Source organism: Cricetulus griseus, chromosome 5 (genome assembly GCF_003668045.3).
Source record: "Cricetulus griseus strain 17A/GY chromosome 5, alternate assembly CriGri-PICRH-1.0, whole genome shotgun sequence".
NCBI classification, from domain to species: Eukaryota; Metazoa; Chordata; class Mammalia; order Rodentia; family Cricetidae; genus Cricetulus; species Cricetulus griseus.
Window position 1 is genome coordinate 183,914,254 of NC_048598.1, and position 20,885 is coordinate 183,935,138.

The following is a 20,885-nucleotide window of genomic DNA, read 5'->3' on the forward strand; positions in this document are numbered from 1 at the left end:
GACCTGAGCAGCCATGGCAACGGCGGCAGTCGTAGCCGCTGCTGCAGAAAGGGTAATGGCAGTAACCAATGTTGCAGTTATGTCAAAATCCCGTTTGGTTCTGATGATTTCCGTAATGGGAAACGTTCCTGTATCCACTTTGACCGGAATAGGAACATACCTAGGAATCCTCATCACTACTGCTGTATTAGCAGAACCATTCCAACACTGACTAGCAATGCAGGAGACATCAGTCGAATTGCACGAGATCACTTCTTTGGTAGCATTAGTAGCATTAGAGAGCAGAAAGAAAAAGGAGCTTTTAAACATACTGGGATAGCTGGAACAGTGAGGTTATTCAAAGTTTTATGTATAGATAGATTCTTAAGAGAAGGTCCCTTCTCATCCCTTGTACCAGAAACATTAAGAAGTCTTATGTAGAGATTCTGGAGAACCGCAAAAGGTTCAAGAGAAGTAAATGCTCCACACTCGTTGGAGAGTACCCATTGAAACCATGGCCAGGTATTTTTACTGCCTGTTCTTTGGGAACCTCCCTGAGTTAGGTTATACTGGTACTTGCCAAGAGGGGGAGTAAATTCAAAACCTGGAGCTATCTGCTTAAGTTTGTGATCTGGACTCTGACAAGGCGTCCAATGAGGTGGATAGCCTCGATTGGGTGCACAATAAGGCAAGACTTGTCGAGCAGTGGAGTTCTCTTGACTAAAGCGTGAATTTGAGGGTCGGAGCCCCTCCATCAGCATCAGAAATGTAGTGATATTTACATCTTTGGTTCTATTTGTACCAGTGCCAGAGCCAGAACTAGCGCCTGTACTAAACTGAGACAGGGCTTCAGTGAGCATAGCATTCGAGATCTGGTTATTAGTAAGAGGATCAAGCCAATTGCCAATAGAACCATTCTTCAACCAAATGCATGGGTTAGAATTATTAATAAGGGAGAAGCATAATGCTCCATTGAGAGAAATATTAGTGGCTAAATACTGGGCAGTGTCAGGATCTAAATTGACACAAGGCAAACCCAATTCACAACTAGTAGAAAAGAAAACAGGCAAAACTTTAGATGTGCTATGAACAGGCAAAGGAATTGGCCACGCTTTCGCTATGGCCCACAGGATTTGTTCTCTGGCCTGGATCAGCCACGGTGTTGTCAAGATCAGCAGCAGGATCAATATCGGAGGCTTCATCTTGTTTGTTGCACCTCCTCGTTAGTCTCTCTGGAATCCACACCGGGTCTTGCTGATCCTGAGGGAAAACACAAACAGAACCTCTCGCCCATGCTAATACCGGGTCCGGTCCATGCCATAGACCCGTAAGGATATCTTTCCATTTTACGTAGCCCTTCTGAGCAGGTGCCTGAGTCTGGTGCCTATCGGCAGCAGAAAGGCCTTGAGAATCCAAATTTAAAAAATTCAGAGTAAAGAGAGCCAAAGATAGTTGTTCCTTTGGTGTCCTACCATGGCCTATTCCCCCTTTTTGTTTTAATAAATATTCTTTTAATGTGTGATGGGCTCTTTTAACCTTCCTTGTCCTTGGGGATTATAAGGCAGGCCATGGTTTAATTGGACTTTCATCTGTTTACAGAAGGAGGTAAAAGATTGAGCTGTATAAGCAGGACCATTGTCTTTAATTGCTGAGGTTTTCCCCGGGCAGCCCATGCCTCAAGGCAATGTCCAATGACATTGCGAGCCTTTTCCCCACTCATAGGGGTGGCATGGATGATGCCTGAACAGGTATCCATAGACACATGGATATATTTAAGAGTTCTAAATCCTGAAAAATGAGTTACGTCCATTTGCCAGATCTTTAAGGGCAATAACCCTCTGGGATTGACCCCCAGGCTAGGGGGGTGCAAGAAGGTTATACACTGTTGACAATTCAATACTATCTGTCTAGCTTCTGCTCGAGATAGCTGAAACCTTTGCTGTAAAGTTTTTGTAGATACATGGAATTGTTTGTGAAAGTGCTGTGCTCGTTCCATAGAGGAAGCGAAAAATACATATTCCCCTCTAGTACAGAGATCGACAATCTCATTGCCTTTTGATAGAGGTCCAGGCAAGTTGGTATGAGCTCTAATATGTTGTATAAAAAATTTCTGATCGCGATGCCAGATCAATTTTTGCAACTCCTGTAAGAGTTTGCAAACTGTACTATTAGGTTTAATAGGTCCTGCAACCTTCAGGGCCTTAATAGCATTTACAACATATGTCGAATCAGAAATCAGATTAAAGGAGAACGGGCAATTTCTAAACACTTCAAGAACAATTTTATATTCAATAATCTGGGGGGAGCCAGGCTGATATTGAAATTGCATTGGATCCTGATGCTCTATTATATAGGCTCCACAGCCCGTCTTGGATCCATCAGTGAAAATATTTGTGGCTCCAGCAATAGGAGCTGTTGCAGTCATTTTAGGAAAAATGACTGGATGTTCTTTAAAAAATGACATTAGAGGGTGTTTTGGATAATGATTATCTATTTCTCCTGAAAATCCACATCGAAGAATTGTCCAGTCATCCACAGTTCTACAAAGTATCTTAACTTGTTGAGCAGTATAAGGGATTATGGTCTTAATTGGTAGTTTCCCAAAATATTGAATACATTGCTGTATTCTATTTTGAGCCAAGTCAGCAACCGCTGTAGGATAGTATTTAATAGTTTTTCCTGGGGAGGATTTAGAATAAATCCATAGTAACGGACCATCTTGCCACAGCAAAGCTGTAGGCTGGGAGAATGTTGGAAGCACACATAAAAGAATATCCATATTTTCTATTAGCCGTTTAAGGCTGGCATTTTGTAATTCTGTCTCCATTTTCTTTAAAGCTTCTCTGGCTTTAGCAGTTAACTGCCTAGGTGAATCTAATGCTGAATCACCATTGAGAATATTATACAATGGCTTTAACTCATAATTTGGTAATTTTAAATAACATCTTATCCAATTTATATCTCCCAACAACTTTTGAAAATCATTAAGAGTTTTTAAATTATCTTTTCTAATCTCTATCTTTTGTGGAATAATTGTATGAGGGAGAATCTTAGCCCCTAGATAGTTAACAACAGTGTCCTTTTGTACCTTTTCTGAGGCTATGACTAAATTATGCATCTCAAGCAATTTTATCAATTTTGTATATGCCTTATTAAGCGTTTTATCATCTTTGGCAGCCAATAAAATATCATCCATATAATGAACACATCTAATCTTTGGAAAGTCCATTCTCAGAGGAGCAATTGTTTCTGCTACAAACAACTGACACATAGTAGGACTATTGGCCATCCCCTGTGGCAACACTATCCATTCATACCTTAGATCAGGTTGTTCATGATTACAAGAGGGCAGCGTAAACACAAAACGCCCTGAATCCTTGGCACACAAAGGTATGGAAAAGAAGCAATCTTTAATATCTATAGAGATGATAGGCCATGATGTAGGTAAAGAAGTTAAAAGTGGAAGACCACGTTGTACAGGGCCCATAATTTGTATCTGTTGATTAATAGCTCTAAGATCGTGAAGCAGTCTCCATTTACCAGATTTTTTCTTAATGACGAAAATAGGAGTATTCCATGGAGATACAGAGGATTTTATATGCCCCAGATCCAGCTGCTCCCGCACTAGAGTCTTAGCAGCTTCCAGTTTTTTAGAGGAAAGCGGCCACTGAGGAACCCATACCGGCTCCTCTGTTTTCCAGGTAATAGGAATACCTCCCTCAGTGGCCCCTAGGAAAAACCCAGACCTAGATTCTTTGGTCTCGGTTGTGGAATAATAGGACTGGTATGACCCTGTAGATGTTTCTCGAGGCCTCGGCCTGGGACGTATCCCATTCATTTTATGATACCTTGAGATGTTTCTGAGTATTCATTTGTGAGTTTAAAACCCATATCCTTTAACAAATCTCTTCCCCATAATGAAATTGGTAAGTCTAACACATAAGGTTGCATGGTCCCTGAATGCCCTTCCTGATCTTTCCAAGGCAATTGTCTAGCACTCATATCAGGAGCCTTAGCATAGCCTAAACCTTGTAAACTTTGAGAAGAAACCTGTATAGGCCAGCCAGAGGGCCAATCTTTAGTGGCTATGATGCTCTTATCAGCTCCAGAATCTAGTAAGCCTAAGATTTTCTTACCATTCACTATTAACTCAAGGGTTGGACGTTGATCAAGGTCTAAAGCTAGGAAAGTTAAGTTTGATCCAGTGGAGCCAAAGTTTCCCTCTCCTCTCTCTCTGGCTTGTGTTGGAAACTTGTCATGCAAGCTTGGCAAAAGCAGTAACTGTGCTATCCTGTCTCCAGGAGAAATGGCTGTAATCCCTCTAGGAGATTCTACCATGATCTTTACTACACCCATGTAATCAGGATCTATAACTCCAGGATGCACTCGTAAACCTTTTAATGCTGTAGATGATCTTCCTATAAGCAAACCTACTGTGCCAGGCTCAAGGGGTCCCTTAAAATCGGTGTCAACAAGCTGGACCCCCATTCTGGGAGTTAATACGAGTCTGGTGGTGGAGCGTAAGTCCAGCCCCGTGGAGCCTGTAGTGGCTCTCCTCGGTCCCTCGGATGACGAAGAGAGGGCCAGGTTTTGGGACTCTGTTCCTGGTTCTGATCCTCCATGGCCCCATATATTTGTGGGCCCTGGGGTCGTGGGCCCCGTCGTCCGTTTTTTGAACGGGCTCCTCCATACCCCTGAACAAGAGGCTGTCCACTGATGTCTTTTACTGATCTACAATCCTTAGCCCAATGATTTCCTTTTCTACATCTAGGACATAAGCCAGGTTGCTTAGGGCGCGGAGCAAAGTTATTGACTTTAGTGTTTCCTCCCTCGGGGCATTGCTTTTTCAAATGCCCTTGCTTGCCGCATTTAAAGCAAGCTCCTGAACCTCCGCCTTTCTTAGTTAATTGCATCACAGCGGCTGCTAGTCCAGCATTAGTCAGCGGACCCCCTAACTCCCTACAGACTTTCATCCAGACTTCAAGGCCTTTACCCTTATATGGAGTTATTGCAGCTCTGTACTCTTTTGTACACTGTTTATAAATTAGCTGTTTGATCAAAGGCATAGCAGCATCTGGATCCCCAAACACTCTTCCTGCAGCTTTTACCATTCTTGCCACAAAGTCTGAAAAGGGTTCCATAGGACCCTGTAATATCTTTGTAAGATTTCCATTGACCTCACCTTTGTTAGGCAGAGACCTCCAAGCCCTAATGGCTATTTGATTAATCTGATCATACACTTGAGGAGGATATCCTGTTTGTTGCTGTGCAAAACGTCCTTGACCAAGAAGCATGTCCACATCCCAATATTGATCACCAGCTGCGCGATTAATCGCACCTTGATCATTGGCAAACTCAATTTGAAAAGCTCTCCAATCCAAATATTGTCCTGGTGATGAGCAAGCTCTTACCAAATTTGTCCAGTCACTGGGTATCATACAGTAGCGACCGAGCGCCTCTACCTGAGCAATTGTAAAAGCTGCCGTCACCCCATAGGTGCGTACCGATTCTGTCAGAGCTTTGACTATTTTAAAGTCAATTGGTTCATGATATCTCTGTAGGTTACCGTCTGTAAAAACTGGATAAGCCAGTGGTCGAGTAACCCGAAACTCAGTGCGAACCGTATGCCACACTTCCGGACAGAAGGTGGAGCAACCAGGACCTCCTACTTCCTCTTTCGAGCAGTAGGGGGGAGGAGCGATAGGGCGGTGCCCTTGTTTTACAGTCGCCATTTTAGGACGCTGTTTTTCTGATACTTTTAATGAATGTTTTTCCATGAGCTCAATAATCTCTTCCTCCTCTTTCTCCATGATGTCCTCATCCTCATATATATCCTCCTCTGATTCTGAATCCTCTCCTGGTTCTTTTAATTCCTTCCTCAACCTTCCTAGAGAAGGATAGATTCGCTTCTTATCCCTTTTCTGTTTCTCCTTTGTTCTCTCACTTTCTGACTGTTCTGACCTTTCTTCTTGGAGCATTTCAAGGGCAGCCTGTCCATTTGCTATAGCTTTCTTATTTCCCCCTTTGTCCTCCAGACAGCTGCGCACCAGACGCCAAACTGGGCGAACACTCGGCTTCAACGTTCCTTGCTCCCAGGCAAAATCCAGGTCTTTCCCTAATTTATCCCAACTATCCACAGTGAGATTGCCCGAGGCCGCAAACCAGGGTGCAATGGTGTCGCATTCACTCAGGAACCTCTGTAATGTGGCTTTAGTTAACCTTAAATTGTTAGAATGAAGTAGCTCTTGAAGAGCCAGAAAAATTGGATGTGATTGTGACGATCCCATTGTGCTTTTGTCTTAGCGCGCTCCGAAGGTGTGCAAGTCGGATAACACCACCAGAAAACAAAAGCCCACACTGCTATGTTAAAAAGCAGCCAAATCACCACTATAATAGCGGGGTCCATTAACTTACTCTCACTCTGCAAATTAAAGCAGAAGCGAGGTTTTTACTTTCGGTTCGCTTTTGTCGCGAACAGTGTTGCTCCTTTCCGGAGACTTTACTGCCTCTTCCCCGAGGGCTTTGGTACTCTTTTACTGAGACCTATCTCCTCTTTCCTGAGGACCTTGGTGCTCCTTTACCGGAGACCTATCTCCGCATTCACCTCGGACTTTACAGTTCCACTTACCTTGGGAACTTACCGGCGCCGCCCCGACTGTGAGAAGTTCTGAATTCCCCGTACGGGCCACCACTTGCGGCGTCCACCCTTGACCAGCAAGAAAGACGCCACACCGAGGAATCTTCTTCAAACACAGTTTAATCGGGAACCTCTTTGCTTTGTACAATGTATAATGGAGGCGGCGGCCCCGGGCCGAGGGAGACGGGGCCTGATATAGTCTACATCTACCAATCACCTAACCCTACGTGGCGCGCCAGGATAGGTTGTCTCCAAGCAGAATTAAGAGGATACATGACCTTTACCATATTTAGAGTTGTTTACCACAGAGAGCGCTCGCCGTCGGGCTGGCGGAGGGCGGAAACCAGCGCCATCTTTTGGGTGCGGTTTTCTGCAGCTCCCTACAGTTGGTTCTTTGCAGCTTAGAGATAGCTGGTTCTTTTTAGCCAGGAGTTAGCTGGTTCTTTGTAGCCTAGTATTAGCTGGTTCTTTGTAGCATAGATTAGTTGGTTCTTTGCAGCTTAGAGATAGCTGGTTCTTTGTTGCCTAGTGTTAGCTGTTCTTTGTAGCCTAGTGTTAGCTGGTTCTTCCTGGCCTATTGTTAGCTGGTTCTTTCTGGCCTAGTATTAGCTGGTTACTACTGGCCTAAGGTGAGGTAGTTCTTTGTGGCCTAGTGTTCGCTGGTTCTTTGTGGCCTAGGGTTAGCTGGTTCTTTGTATCATAGGTTAGGTGGTTCGTTTTGGCCTAGTGTCAGCTGGTTCTTCATCGTCTAGGGTTATCTGGTTCTTTGTGGCCTAGAGTTAGCTGGTTCTTTCTGGCCTAGTGTTAGCTGGTTCTTCCTGCCCTAGTGTTAGCTAGTTCTTTGTGGCCTAGGGTTACCTTGCTCTTTGTGGCCTGGGGTTATCTTGCTCTTTGTGGCCTAGTGTTAGCTAGTTCTTTGTGGCCTAGTGTTAGCTGCTTCTATGTAGCCTAGTTTTAGCTAGTTAATTGGCCTATTGTTAGCTGGTTCTTCCTGGCCTAGGGTTAGCTACATTTTGTTCACTATTGTTAGCTGGTTCTTTGTGGCCTAGGGCTTCTGGTTATTTTAGGCCTAGAGTTAGATGCTTCTTTGTAGCCTAATATTAGCTGATTTTTCTTGGCCAAGCATTAACTGGTTCTTCTTGGCCTAGTGTTAGCTGGTTCTTCCTGGCCTAAGGTGAGGTAGGTCTTTTTAGCCTAGTTTTCTCTGGTTCTTTGTGGTCTAGTGTTAGCTGGTTCTTTGTGGTATAGGGTTAGCTAGTTCTTTCTGGCTAGTATTATCTGTTTCTTCCTGGCCTACTGTTAGCTAGTTCGTTGTGGCCTAGCGTTAGCTGTTTTTGTGGCCTAGTGTTAGCAAGTTATTTGTGGCCTAGTGTTAGCCGTTTCTGGGAAGCCAAGTGTGAGCTGGTTCTTTGTGGCCTAGTATTAGCTGCTTCTTTGTAGCCTAGAGTTAGCTGCTCCTTTGTAGCCTATTGTTAGCTGGTTCTGCCTGGCCTATTGTTAGCTGGGTCTCCCTCGCCTAGTGTTATCTAGTTCTTTGTGGGCTACAGTTCGCTGGTTCTTTGTGGCCTAGGGTTAGGTGGTTCTTTGTGGCCTAGTGTTAGCTGGTTCTTTGTGTCCTAGTGTTAGCTGCTTCTTTGTACCATAGTGTTAGCTGGTTCTTTTTGGCATAGCATTAGCTGGTTCTTAGTGGCCTAGTGTTAGCTGGTTCTTCCTGGCCTATATTTAGCTAGTTCTTTGTGGCCTATGGTTAACTGGTTTTTTGTAGCATAGGTTAGCTGTTTCTTTGTGGCCTAGTGTCAGCTGCTTCTTCATAGTCTAGTGTTATCTGGTTCTTTGGTCTTAGGATTAGCTAGTTTTTGTGGCCTAGTGTTAGCTGGTTCTTCCAGGACTATGGTTAGCTAGTTCTTTGTGGCCAAGTGTGAGCTAGTTCTTGGTAGCCTAGTGTTATCAATTTCTTCGTAGCCCTTAGATGGTACTTTGTGGCCTTTTGTTAGCTGCTTATTTGTAGCCTAGTATTAGCAGCTTCTTTGTAGCCTGGTGTTAAGTGGTTCTTCCAGGCCTAGGGTTAGATAGTTCTTGTGGCCGAGTGTTAGCTGGTTCTTTGTGGCCTAGGGTTCGCTGGTTCTTTTAGGCCTAGAGTTAGCTGGTTCTTTGTAGCCTGGTGTAAGCTGGTTCTTCCTGGGCTACTGTTAGCTAGTTTTTCTGACCGAGCTTCAGCTGGTTCTTCATGGTCTAGTGTTAGCTGGTTCTTAGTAACCTAGATTTTGCTGGTTCTGTGTAGTCTAGTGTTACCTGGTTCTTTGTAGCATAGGTTAGCTCATTCTTTGTGACCTAGTGTCAGATGGTTCTTCATGGTCTAGTGTTATCTGGTTCTTTGGGCCTAGGGTTAGCTAGTTCTTTGTGACCTAGTGTTAGCTGGTTTTTAGTGGCCTAGCGTTAGCTAGTTCTTTCTGGCCTAGTGTTATCTGTTTCTGCAAAGCCAAGTGTTAGCTGTTTCTTTGTGGCCTAATTTAAGCTTCTTCTTTGTAGCCTAGAGTTACCTGGTTTTTTCTGGCCTATTGGTAGCTGGGTCTTCCTGTCCTAGGGTTAGATAGTTCTTTGTGGCCTAGAATTCGCTGGTTCTTTGTGGCCTATGGTTAGCTGGTTCTTTGTGGCCTAGTGTAACCTGGTTCTGCATGGTCTCGTGTCAGCTGGTTCTTTGTGGCCTAGTGTTAGCTAGTTCTTTGTGGCCTAGTGTTAGCTGTTTCTTCGTAGCCAAGTGATAGATGGTTCTTGTGGCCTAATGTTACCTGCTATTTTGCAGTCTTGTGTTTGCTGGTTCTTCCTGGCCTAGTGTTAGCTGCTTCTTCCTGGCCTACTGTTAGCTAGTTCTTTGTGGCCTAGCATTTGCTGGTTCTTTGTGGCCTAGGGTTAGCTAGTTCCTTGTGGCCTTGTTAGCTGGTTTTTCCTGGTCTACTGTTAGCTAGTTCTTTGTGGCCTAGTGTTAGCTGGTTTTTAGTGGCCTAGCGTTAGCTAGTTCTTTCTGGCCTAGTGTTATCTGTTTCTGCAAAGCCAAGTGTTAGCTGTTTCTTTGTGGCCTAGTTTTAGCTTCTTCTTTGTAGCCTAGAGTTAACTGGTTTTTCCTGGCCTATTGGTAGCTGGGTCTTCCTGTCCTAGGGTTAGATAATTCTTTGTGGCCTAGAATTCGCTGGTTCTTTGTGGCCTAGTGTAACCTGGTTCTTCATGGTCTAGTGTCAGCTGGTTCTTTGTGGCCTAGTGTTAGCTAGTTCTTTGTGGCCTAGTGTTAGCTGCTTCTTTGTAGCCTTATGTTAGCTGGTTCTTTCTGGCCTATTGTTAGCTGGTTCCTCCTGGCCTAGGGTTAGATAGTTCTTTGTGTCCTAGTGTTAGCTGGTTCTTTGTGCCCTGGGTTAGCTGGTTCTTATAGGCCTAGAGTTAGCTGGTTCTTTATAGCCTAGTGTTAGCTGGTTCTTCCTGGGCTACAGTTAGCTATTTATTTCTGGCCTAGTGTCAGCTAGTTCTTCATGGTCTAGTGTTAGCTGGTTCTTTTTGGCCTAGGGATAGGTGGTTCTTTATAACCTAGAGTTAGCTGGTTCTTATAGCCTACATTTATCTGGTTCTTGCTGGCCTAGTGTTACCTAGTTCTTGGTGACCTAGTGTTAGCTGCTTCTTTGTAGCATAGGTTAGCTGGTTCTTTGTAGCCTAGTGTTAGCCGGTACTTTGTAGCAGATGTTAGCTGGTTCTTCCGGAACTATTGTTAGCTGGTTCTTCCTGGCCTAGTGTTAGCTAGTTCTTGGTGACCTAGTGTTAGCTGGGTCTTTGTAGCATAGGTTAGCTGGGTCTTTTTGGCCTAGTTTTACTGGTTCTTTGTAACAGATGTTAGCTGGGTCTTCCTGACATAGTGTTAGCTGCTTCTTGGTGGGCTAGTGTCACCTAGTCCTTCATGGCCTAGTGTTAGCTGCTTCTTTGTAACAGATGTTAGCTGGGTCTTCCTGACCTAGTATTAGCTGGTTCTTCCGGGCCTAGCATTAGCTGGTTCTTCCTGGCCTAGTATTGGCTGATTCTTCATGGCCTAGTGTTAGCTGCTTCTTGGTGGGCTAGTGTCAGCTAGTCCTTCATGGCCTAGTGTTAGCTGCTTCTTTGTGGCCTATGGTTAGCTAGTTCTTTGTGGCCTATTGTTAGCTGTTTCTCCCTGGCCTAGGGTTAGCTAGTTCTTTGAAGCCTAGTGTTAGCTGGTTCTTTGTGGCCTTAGTTAGCTAGTTTTTTTGTGGCCTAAGGTTAGCTGGTTCTCGTGGCCAAGTGTTAGCAGGATCTTCCTTGGCTAGTATTAGCTAGTTCTTTACGGCCTAGTGTTACCTGGTTCTTTGTGGCCTATAGTTAGCTGGTTCTATGTAGCGTAGGTTAGCTGGTTCTTTGTGGCCTAGTTTCAGCTGGTTCTTCATGACCTAGTGTTAGCTGTTTCTTTGTGGCCTAGGGTTACCTAGTTCTTTGTGGCCTAGTGTTAGCTGGTTCTTCCAGGCCTAGGGTTAGTTACTTCTTTATGGCCTAATGTTATCTGTCTCTTCCTAGCCTAGTAATGCGGATTCTTCGTGGTCTAGATTTAGCTGTTTCTTTGTGGCCTAGGGTTAGCGGGTTCTTTTTAGCCTAGTGTTACCTGGTTTTTCCTGGCCTAACCTTAGCTGGTTCTTCATGGCCTAGTGTTAGCTAGTTCTTTCAGGTATAGTGTTAGCTGGTTCTTTTTGGACTAGGGCTATCTGGTTCATTGTAGCCTAGAGTTAGCTGGTTCTTTGTGCCCTAGTGTTAGCTGGTTCTTCCTGGCCTAATATTAGCTTGTACTTTGTGGCCTAATATTAGTTGGTTCTTCGTGGCCTAGTGTTAGGTGGTTCTTCCTGGCCTAGCATTAGCTGGTTTTCGTGGCCTAGTGTTAGCTGGCTCTTCCTGGCCTAGTGTTACCTAGTTCTTTGAGGCCAAGTGTTAGCTGGTTCTTTGTAGCCTTATGTTAGCTTGTTCTTGGTAGCATAGGTTAGCTGGTTCTTTGTGGCCTAGTGTCAGCTGGTTCTTCATGGTTTAGTGTTAGCTGGTTCTTTGTGGCCTAGGGATAGCTAGTTCCTTGTGGCCAAGTGTTAGCTAGTTCTTCCTGGCCTACTGTTAGCTAGTTCTTTCTGGCCTAGTGTTAGCTGGTTTTTAGTGGCCTAGTGTTAGCTAGTTCTTTCTGGCCTAGTTTTAGCTGTTTCTGCGAAGCCAAGTGTTCGCTGGTTCTTTGTGGCCTAGTTTTAGCTGTTTCTAGGAAGCATAGTTTAGCTGTTTCTTTGTGGCCTAGTGTCAGCTGGTTCTTCATGATTTAGTGTTATCTGGTTCTTTGAGCCTAATTTTAGGTGGTTCTTTGTGGCCTAGTGTTAGCTGGTTCTTTGTGGCCTAGTGTTAGCTAGTCCTTTGTGGCCTAGTGTTAGCTGGTTCTTTGTGACCTAGAGTTTGCTAGTTCCTTGTGGCCTAGTGTTAGCTGGTTCTTCCTGGCCTTCTGTTAGCTAGTTCTTTGTTGCCTAGTGTTAGCTGGTTTTTAGTGGCCTAGTGTTAGCTAGTTCTTTCTGGCCTAGTGTTAGCTGTTTCTGCGAGCCAAGTGTTAGCTGGTTCTTTGTGGCCTAGTTTTAGCTGCTTCTTTGTAGCCTAGTTATAGCTGCTTCTTTGTAGCCTAGTGTTATCTGGTTCTTCCTGGCCTATTGTTAGCTGGGTCTTCCTGTCCTAGGGTTAGCTAGTTCTTTGTGGCCTACGTTTAGTTGGTTCTTTGTGGCCTAGTATAACCTGGTTCTTCATGCTCTAGTATTAGCTGGTTATTTGTGGCCTAGGGATAGCTGGTTCTTTATAACCTAGAGTTAGCTGGTTTTCATAGCCCAGAGTTAGCTGGTTCTTCCTGGCCTAGTGTTAGCTAGTTCTTGGTGACCTAGTGTTAGCTGGGTCTTTGTAGCATAGGTTAGCTGGGTCTTTTTGGCCTAGTGTTAGCTGGTTCTTTGTAACAGATGTTAGCTGGGTCTTCCTGACATAGTGTTAGCTGGTTCTTTGTGGCCTAGTGTTAGGTAGTTCTTTGTGGCCCAGTGTTAGGTGTTACTTCAAAGCCAAGTGTTAGATGGTTCTTTGTGGCCTAGTGTTAGCTGCTTATTTGTAGCCTAGTGTTAGCTGCTTCTTTTAGTCTAGTGTTTGCTGGTTCTTCCTGGCCTAGTGTTAGCTGCTTCTTCCTGGCCTAGTGTTAGCTAGTTATTTGTGGCCTAGCATTAGCTGGTTCTTTGTGGCAAAATGTGAGCTAGTTCTTTGTAGCCTAGTGTTAGCTGTTTCTTCGTAGCCATGTGTTAGATCGTACTGTGTGGCCTAGTGTAGCTGCTTATTTGTAGCCTAGGGTTAGCTGCTTCTTTGTAGCCTCCTGTTAGCTGGTTCTTCCTGGCCTAGTGTTTGCTAGTTCTTTGTGGCCGAGTGTTAGATGGTTCTTTGTGGCCTAGGGTTAGCTAGTTCTTTGTGGTCTAGTGTTAGCTCGTTTTTAGTGGTCTAGTGTTAGCTATTTCTTTCTGGCCTAGTGTTAGCTGTTTCTGCGAAGCCAAGTGTTCGCTGGTTCTTTGTGGCCTAGTCTTAGCTGGATTTGTGGCCTAGTGTTAGCTGGTTCTTTGTGGCCTAGTGTTAGCTAGTTCTTTGTGGTCTAGTGTTAGCTCGTTTTTAGTGGTCTAGTGTTAGCTATTTCTTTCTTGTCTAGTGTTAGCTGTTTCTGCGAAGCCAAGTGTTCACTGGTTCTTTGTGGCCTATGGTTAGCTGGTTCTTTGAAGCATAGTTTAGCTGGTTCTATGTGACCTACTGTCAGCTGGTCCTGCATGGTCTAGTGTTATCTGGTTCATTGGGTCTAGGGTTAGCTAGTTTGTTGTGGCCTAGTGTTAGCTGGTTCTTTGTGGCCAAGTGTAAGCAGGTTATTTGTAACCTAGTGTTAGCTGTTTCTTCATAGCCAAGTGTTAGATGGTACTTTGTGGCCTTGTGCTAGCTGCTTATTTGTAGCCTAGTATTAGTGGCTTCTTTGTAGCCTGGTGTTAGGTGGTTCTTACTGGCCTAGAGTTAGATAGTTCTTTGTGGCCAAGTGTTAGATGGTTCTTTGTGGCCTAGGGTTTGCTGGTTCTTTAAGGCCTAGAGATAGCTGGTTCTTTGTAGCCTAGCATTAGCTGGTTCTTCCTGGGCTACTGTTAGCTAGTTTTTCTGGCCTAGTGTCAGGTGGTTCTTCATGGTCTAGTGTTAGCTGGTCCTTTGTGGCCTAGTAAGCTGGTTATTCATGGTCTAGTGTTAGCTGGTTCTTAGTAACCTAGATTTAGCTGGTTCTTTGCAGCCTAGTGTTAGCTGGTTCTTTGTAGCATGGATTAGCTGGTCCTTAGTGGCCAAGAGTTAGCTGGTTCTTTTTAGCCTAATGTTAGCTTGTTCTTTGTAGCATAGATTAGCTGGTTATTTCTGGCCTCATATCAGCTGGTTCTTCATGGTCTAGTGTTATCTAGTTCTTTGTGGCCTAGAGTTAGCTAGTTCCTTGTGGCCTGTTAGCTGGTTTTTCCTGGCCTACTGTTAGCTAGTTCTTTCTGGCCTAGTGTTAGCTGGTTTTTAGTGGCCTAGTGTTAGTTAGTTCTTTCTGGCCTAGTGTTAACTGTTTCTGCGAGCCAAGTGTTCGCTGGTTCTTTGTGGCCTATGGTTAGCTGGTTCTTTGAAGCATAGAGAGCTGGTTCTTTGTGACCTAGTGTCAGCTGGTTCTTCATGGTTTAGTGTTATCTGGTTCTTTGGGACTAGGTTTAGCTAGTTCTTTGTTCCTTAGTGTTAGCTGGTTCTTGGTGGCCTAGTGTTAGCTGGTTCTTAGTAGCAGATGTTAGTTGGTTCTTCCAGATCTATTGTTAGCTGGTTCTTCCTGGCCTAGGGTTTGCTAGTTCTTTGTGGCCTAGTGTTAGTTGGTTCTTTGTGGCCTAGTGTTAGCTGCTTCTTTGTAGCCTAGTGTTAGATGGTTTTTCCGGGCCTAGTATTAGCTGATTCTTCGTTGCCTAGGGTTAGTTGCTTCTTTGTGGGCTAGTGTCACCTAGTCCTTCATGGCCTATTGTTAGCTGTTTCTTCCTGGCCTAGGGTTAGCTAGTTCTTTGTTGCCTAAGGTTAGCTGGTTCTCATGGCATAGTATTAGCTGATTCTTCGTGGCCTCAGTTAGCTGGTTCTTGAGGCCAAGTCATTGCATCACAGAGTGCCTAACTGGGTCCTCCTCCCCTGCATTCTATCAGCCTGCTGTCCTTTCTCCAGGCTCCTTCCCTGGACCTGTTCTTTACACAGCTGTCCTGAGGCCTCCGTCTTTGACAGACCCTTCTCTGCCTAGAAGGGTTGTGGCTGATTTCACTTAGTTATTAACCTTTTCAGTCAATAATTAGCAAGTGGGATCCTGGGCTCCCTCCCCAAATCACCTGAATGTGTGCCCCCAATTTGGGGTGCCAAGCATGGGCACCCCCATGGAAGGACTTCCCTGCTTCTATTGTTGCATTAGGAGTCCATATTTCACCATCAGGGCCAGTCCTGATGGAGGGAACATAAAACAAATACATGTATGCCCTCATCACAGAAATATCAATGCTCAAAGGAAGGAGTGTGCTCTCGGCTGAATGTCTAGACCTCAAAAATCATGTGTTGAATCTATCAGGCCCAATGCACTAGGCAATGATGAGATTGATCATTTATTAATAGGAAGTGTGCTAGAAGCCTCAGAACTTCATAAGAAACACCATGTAAATAGCAAAGGTTTAAATCAGGATTTCTCCATTACTTGAAACAAGTCAAGATAGTAAGAAACTGTCCTACCTGTTAATTCTATAATCAAGCTCCATTACCAGCAGGCTGTAATCCAAAGGGCATCCAGAGAAATGGAGTCTGGCAGATGGATGTCTTTCACTTTCCAGAATTTGGAAATTAAAAATATCTACATCATACTATAGACACATTTTCAGGGTTTCAATGGACTATTGTCCTTAGCTCTGAAAAGACCAATTCTGTTATATCCCACCTGTTAGAGGTAATGGACACTATGCGTATACCTGCACAAATAAAAACTGACAATGCTCCAGCATATGTCTCCACCAAATTGGAACAGTTTTTCAAACATTATAACATAAAGCATGTAACTGGTATACCACACAGTCCCACAGGACAAGCAATAGTAGAGAGATCTAACCAAAGTCTAAAAGAAATGCTCCATAACAGGTTGGGGGAACAAAAAGCCCAAACACTAGTTCCATAATGTTTGATTAACACTAAACTTTCTTTTATAATTTTTTAATTTAAATTAGAAACAAGATAGTTTTACATGTCAATCCCCATTCTCTCTCTCCCACCTACTCCCTTGCCCCCCACTAACACACTACCCATCCCGTACCATTTTGCTCCCCAGGGAAAGTGAGGCCTTCGATGGGGGTCTTCAGAGTCTGTCATAACCTTTGGATAGGGCCTAGGACCCCTCCCCCCACCACGGTGTGTCTCAGCTGAGAGAGCATTCCTCTATGTGAAAGGGTCCAGGGTCCATTCCTATGCTAGGATTAGTACTGATCTACTACAAGAGGCCCCATAGATTTCGAGTCCTCCTCACTGACACCCACATTCATGGGGTCTGGATCAGTCCTATTCTGGTTTCTCAGTGATCAGTCTGGGGGCCTAGAGCTCCCCTTGCTCAAGTCAGCTGTCTCTGTGGGTTTCACCAGCGTGGTCTTGACCCCTTTGCTCATCACTCCTCCATCTCTGCACCTGGATTCCAGTTCAGTTAAGTGTTTAGCTTCTACTTCCATCAGCTGCTGGATGAAGGCTCTAGGATGGTATATAAGTCAGTTGTCAATCTTGTTATGGGGGGGGCAATTTAAGGTAGCCTCTCCACTGTTGCTTAAATAGTTAGGTGGTTTCATCCTTGTGGATCTCTGAAAATTTCCCTAGTGCCTGATTTCTCTTTAAACCTATACTGGCTCTCTCTCTAATGGTATCTCTTATCTTGGTCAACTTATTTCCCCCCCCCATACAAACTTCCTGCACCCTTATGTCCTCAACCCTCCTCTTCTCCCCTTTCCTAGCTCCCTCTCCTCTCCCCCCATGCTCCCAATTTGCTCAGGAGATTTTTGTCCCTTTTCCCTTCTCTGGGGAACCATGTATGTCTCTTTTAGAGTCCTCGTTGTTTCCTAGCTTATCTGGTGGTGTGGATAATAGGCAGGCAATCCTTTGTTCTAGGTGTAAAAATCCATATATGAGTGAGTACATGCCATGTTTGTCTTTTTGTGACTGGGTTACCTCGATCAGAATAGTTTCTTCAGGTTCCATCAATTTTCCTGCAAATTTCAAGATTCTGGTTCCCCCCCCTCCCCCCCGCTGAGTAGTACTCCATTGTGTAAATGTACCACAATTTCTCTATCCATTCTTCAGTTGAGGGGCATCTAGGTTGCTTCCAGGTTCTGGCTATTACAAATAATGTTTCTATTAACATAGTTGAACAGATGTCTTTATTGTATGAATGTGAATCTTTTGGGTATGTGCCTAAGAGAGGAATTTCTGGATCTAGTGGTATACTGATTCCCATTTTTCTGAGGAATCACAATACTGATTTCCAAAGTGGCTGTACAAGTTAGCACTCCCACCAGCACTGGACAAGTGTTCCCCTTTCTCCACATCCTCTCCAGCAAAAGTTATCATTGGTGTTTTTTATTTTAGCCAATCTGACAAAAACAAGATGGTATCTCAGAGTTGTTTTGATTTGCATTTCCCTGATGGCTAAGAATGTTGAGCACTTTCTTATGTGTCTTTCAGCCATTTTAGATTCCTCTGTTGAGAATTTTCTATTTAGCTCTGTACCCCCACTTTTTAATTGGATTATTAGGTGTTTTGGAAATAAGGTTCCTGAGTTCTTTGTAAATTTGAGGTCAGACCTCTGTTGAATATAGGGTTGGTGGATATCTTTTCCCATTCTGTGGGCTGCTGTTTTGTCTTGCTGACTGTGTCCTTTGCCTTACAGAAGCTTCTCAGTTTCAGGAGGTCCCATTTATTAATTGTCAATCTCAGTGTCTGTGCTACAGGTGTAATTTTCAGGAAGCTGTCTCCTGTACCAATTCCTTCAAGGGCACTTCCCACTTTCTCCTCTAAGAGGTTCAGTGTGACTGGATTTATGTTGAGGTCTTTGGTCCATTTGGACTTAAGTTTTGTGAATAGCAATAGACATGGATCTATCTACAGTCTTCTACATGCCAGCATCCAGTTATGCCAGCACCATTTGTTGAAGATGCTTTTTTATTCCATTGTATATCTTTAGTTTCTTTGTCAGAAATCAGGTGTTCATAGGTTTCTGGATTAGTATCAGGGTTTTCAATTCAATTGTATTGGTCTACCTGTCTATTTTGGTTCCAGTACCAAGCTGTTTTCAGGACTATATCTCTGTAATAGAGCTTGAACTCAGCGATGCTGATGCCTCCAGAAGTTCTTCCTGGCCTAGTGTTACCTTATTCTTCATGTCCTAGTGTTAGCTGGTTCTTTGAGTCCTAGAGTTAACTGGTTCTTTGTAGCCTAGTGTCAGCTGGTTCTTCATGGTCTAGTGTTAGCTGGTTCTTTGTAGCTGAATGTTAGCTGGTTCTTCCTGGCCTATTGTTAGCTGGTTCTTCCTGGCTTAGGGTTAGCTCGTTCTCTGTGACCTAATGTTATCTGGCTCTTCCTGGCCTAGTATTAGCTGATTCTCCGTGGCCTAGTGTTAGCTGGTTCTTCCTGGCTTAGGGTTAGCTAGTTCTTTGTGGCCTAATGTTATCTGGCGCTTCCTGGCCCAGTATTAGCTGATACTTCATGGCCTAGTGTTACCTGGTTCTTTAGCCTAGTGTTAACTGGTTCTTTTTGGCCTAGCATTAGCTGTTTCTTCTTGGCCTAGTATTAGCTGGATCTTCCTGGCCTAGTGTTAGCTAGTTTTTGAGGCCTAATGTTAGCTGGTTCTTCCTGGCCTAGTGTTAGCTAGTTCTTTGTAGCCTAGAGTTAGCTGGTTCTTTGTGGCCTAGGGTTAGCTGGTTCTTTGTGGCCTAGGGTTAGCTGGCTCTTCCTAGCCCAGTGTTACCTGGTTCTTCCTGGCGTAGTGTTAGCTGATTTTCCATGGCCTAGTGTTAGCTGGTTCTTTGTAGCCTAGTGTTAGCTGGTTCTTCCTGGCCTAGCATTAGCTGGTTCTTCCTGGCCTAGTGTTAGCTAGTTCTTTGTAGCCTAGAGTTAGCTGGTTCTTCCTGGCCTAGTGTTAGCTGGTCTTCCTGGCCTAGGGTTAGCTGGCTCTTTGTAGCCTAGTGTTAGCTGGTTCTTCCTGGCCTAGCATTAGCTGGTTCTTCCTGGCCAATGTTAGCTAGTTCTTTGTAGCCTAGTGTTAGCTGGTTCTTCCTTGCCTAGCATTAGCTGGTTCTTCCTGGCCTATGGTTAGCTAGTTCTTTGTAGCCTAGTGTTAGCTGTTTCTTTGTGGCCTAGGGCTAGCTGGTTCTTTGTAGCCTAGTGTTAGCTGGTTCTTCCTCGCCTAGCATTAGCTAGTTCTTCCTGGCCTAGGGTTAGCTGGTCTTCCTGGCCTAGGGTTAGCTGGCTCTTCCTGGCCTAGGTTTAGCTGGTTCTTCCTGGCCTAGGGTTGGCTGCTTCTTCCTGGCCTAGTGTTAGCTGGTTCTTTGTGGCCTGGTGTTAGCTGACTGACTTCTAAAGACCTCATGGGCTAGACATTGCTAGCGCATGCCTTTAATCCCAGCACTGGGGAGGCAGAGGCAAGCGGATCTCTGTGAGTTCGAGGCCAGCCCGGTCTCCAGAGGGAATGCCAGGACAGGCTTCAAAGCTACACACAGAGAAACCCTGTCTCCAAAAATTAAAAAAAAAAAAAAAAACCTCATAGCCAAATAGTCCTATTCTGCCATGTTGGGGAGTTGGGGATTCAACTTATGTTTGGGTGAAAACCATGCATACCACTAGGGAACTCCAGATAAAAACAAAACTAGGAAGGGGGAGGATGTGAATGCACACACACAGGAAAAGTAAAATAAAGTGTGTCTAACTGCCCAGAAAAAAATCTAGAGAGAGGTTAAACTATTTTTAAAAACAGAGTATAAAAGACATACTATCTCCTAGGCAACATCACTGAGCCTCAGAGTGCCCACCACAGGGAATCGGTATTCTCTGGGGAATGCACCAACGTGCTTCTCAGACCTCGAAAATTCCAGGTCCGCCAGAGCTTCCTCACTGTCTCTTTAAGTCTCCCCATGCCCAGAAGTAGACATCTATTCTCCAGCTTTCTTGTATCTAAAGAGAAAATTGCCCTGAATTGCTTAGGTCTTGGGATTACAGAAAGAAAACTCCAATTTACTTCTGATGTTTAAAATGTCCTAAAGGATGGCAAAGCCCTGTAGAAGTGCCCTAAGCTCAGGCTGTTTACAAACTAGCCCTAGCTCACACTCAAATAGGAGTATTTGTTTTGTTTTGTTTGTGTATCTGGGTGTTTTGTCCTGTGGATGTAAATATGTCATGTGTGTGCAGTACCCACAGAAGCCAGAAGAGGGTGTCAGAGTCCCTGAAACTTGAGTTACAGATGGCTGTTGGCCACCATGTGGGTGTTGGGGCTCAAACATGGGTCCTCTCCTAGAGGAGGACGTGCTCTTGACCACTGAGCCATCTCTCTAGCCCTACAGATAATATTTTTTAGTTGAAGTATTCCAGACCAAGAAAAACTTGGAAAAGGCCAGCAGTGGTGGTGCACACATTTAATCCCAGCACTCGGGAGGCAGAGGCAGGCAGATCTCTGTGAGTTCGTGGCCAGCCTGGTCTACAGAGTGAGTGCCAGGACAGCCTCCAAAGTTACACAGAGAAACCCTGTCTCGAAGGGGAAAAAAAGAAAAAAGAAAGAAAAGAAGAAAGAAAAGCTTGGACGTTCCCTTCACTGAGCTATGATGACAACATGTCCCTAACAGCAAAACTTCCTCAGCTCACTGCAGAACAGGGTGCACTGTCTCCGTTTCTTTAGATGGAAAAAAAAGTGAAATGTTTACTCAAATATGAACTTAAAAAATCCACACTAGTGGGGCTGGAGGGATGGCTCAGCTGTTAAAAGCAGTGGCTGCTCTTCCGGGGGACCCAGGTTCGAGTCCCAGCAACCACAAGATGACTCACAGCCACTGGTAACTCCAGTTCCAGGGGGATCTGACACCCTCTTCTGGCCTCTGTGGGGGTGCATGAGTGTGTGTGCTCACATGGTGGACAGACATATATGCAAGCA

At 44.5% G+C, this 20,885-nt stretch overlaps 1 protein-coding gene across 2 annotated transcripts; it reads right to left on the minus strand.

The window, feature by feature from the left end:
* LOC118238886 lies at positions 1–6,666 on the minus strand. Of its 2 annotated transcripts, none has more exons than XM_035445578.1 (2): positions 6,621–6,666; positions 1–1,239 (listed from the first exon to the last, which is right to left on the minus strand). In XM_035445578.1, the coding sequence occupies exon 2, from the start codon at positions 1,179–1,181 to the stop codon at positions 249–251; it is 933 nt and encodes a 310-aa protein (XP_035301469.1). In that variant the 5' UTR covers positions 1,182–1,239; positions 6,621–6,666; the 3' UTR covers positions 1–248. The 2 variants fall into 2 exon arrangements, with proteins under 2 accessions (XP_035301469.1, XP_035301468.1); XM_035445577.1 differs by having other exon boundaries at positions 6,608–6,653.
* Between the last annotated feature and the right edge of the window lie 14,219 nt (positions 6,667–20,885).

Excerpts from the sequence above, each read along its gene's own strand:
- LOC118238886 (XM_035445578.1), bottom strand. The coding sequence starts at position 1,181 with ATGAAGCCTCCGATATTGATCCTGCTGCTGATCTTGACAACACCGTGG.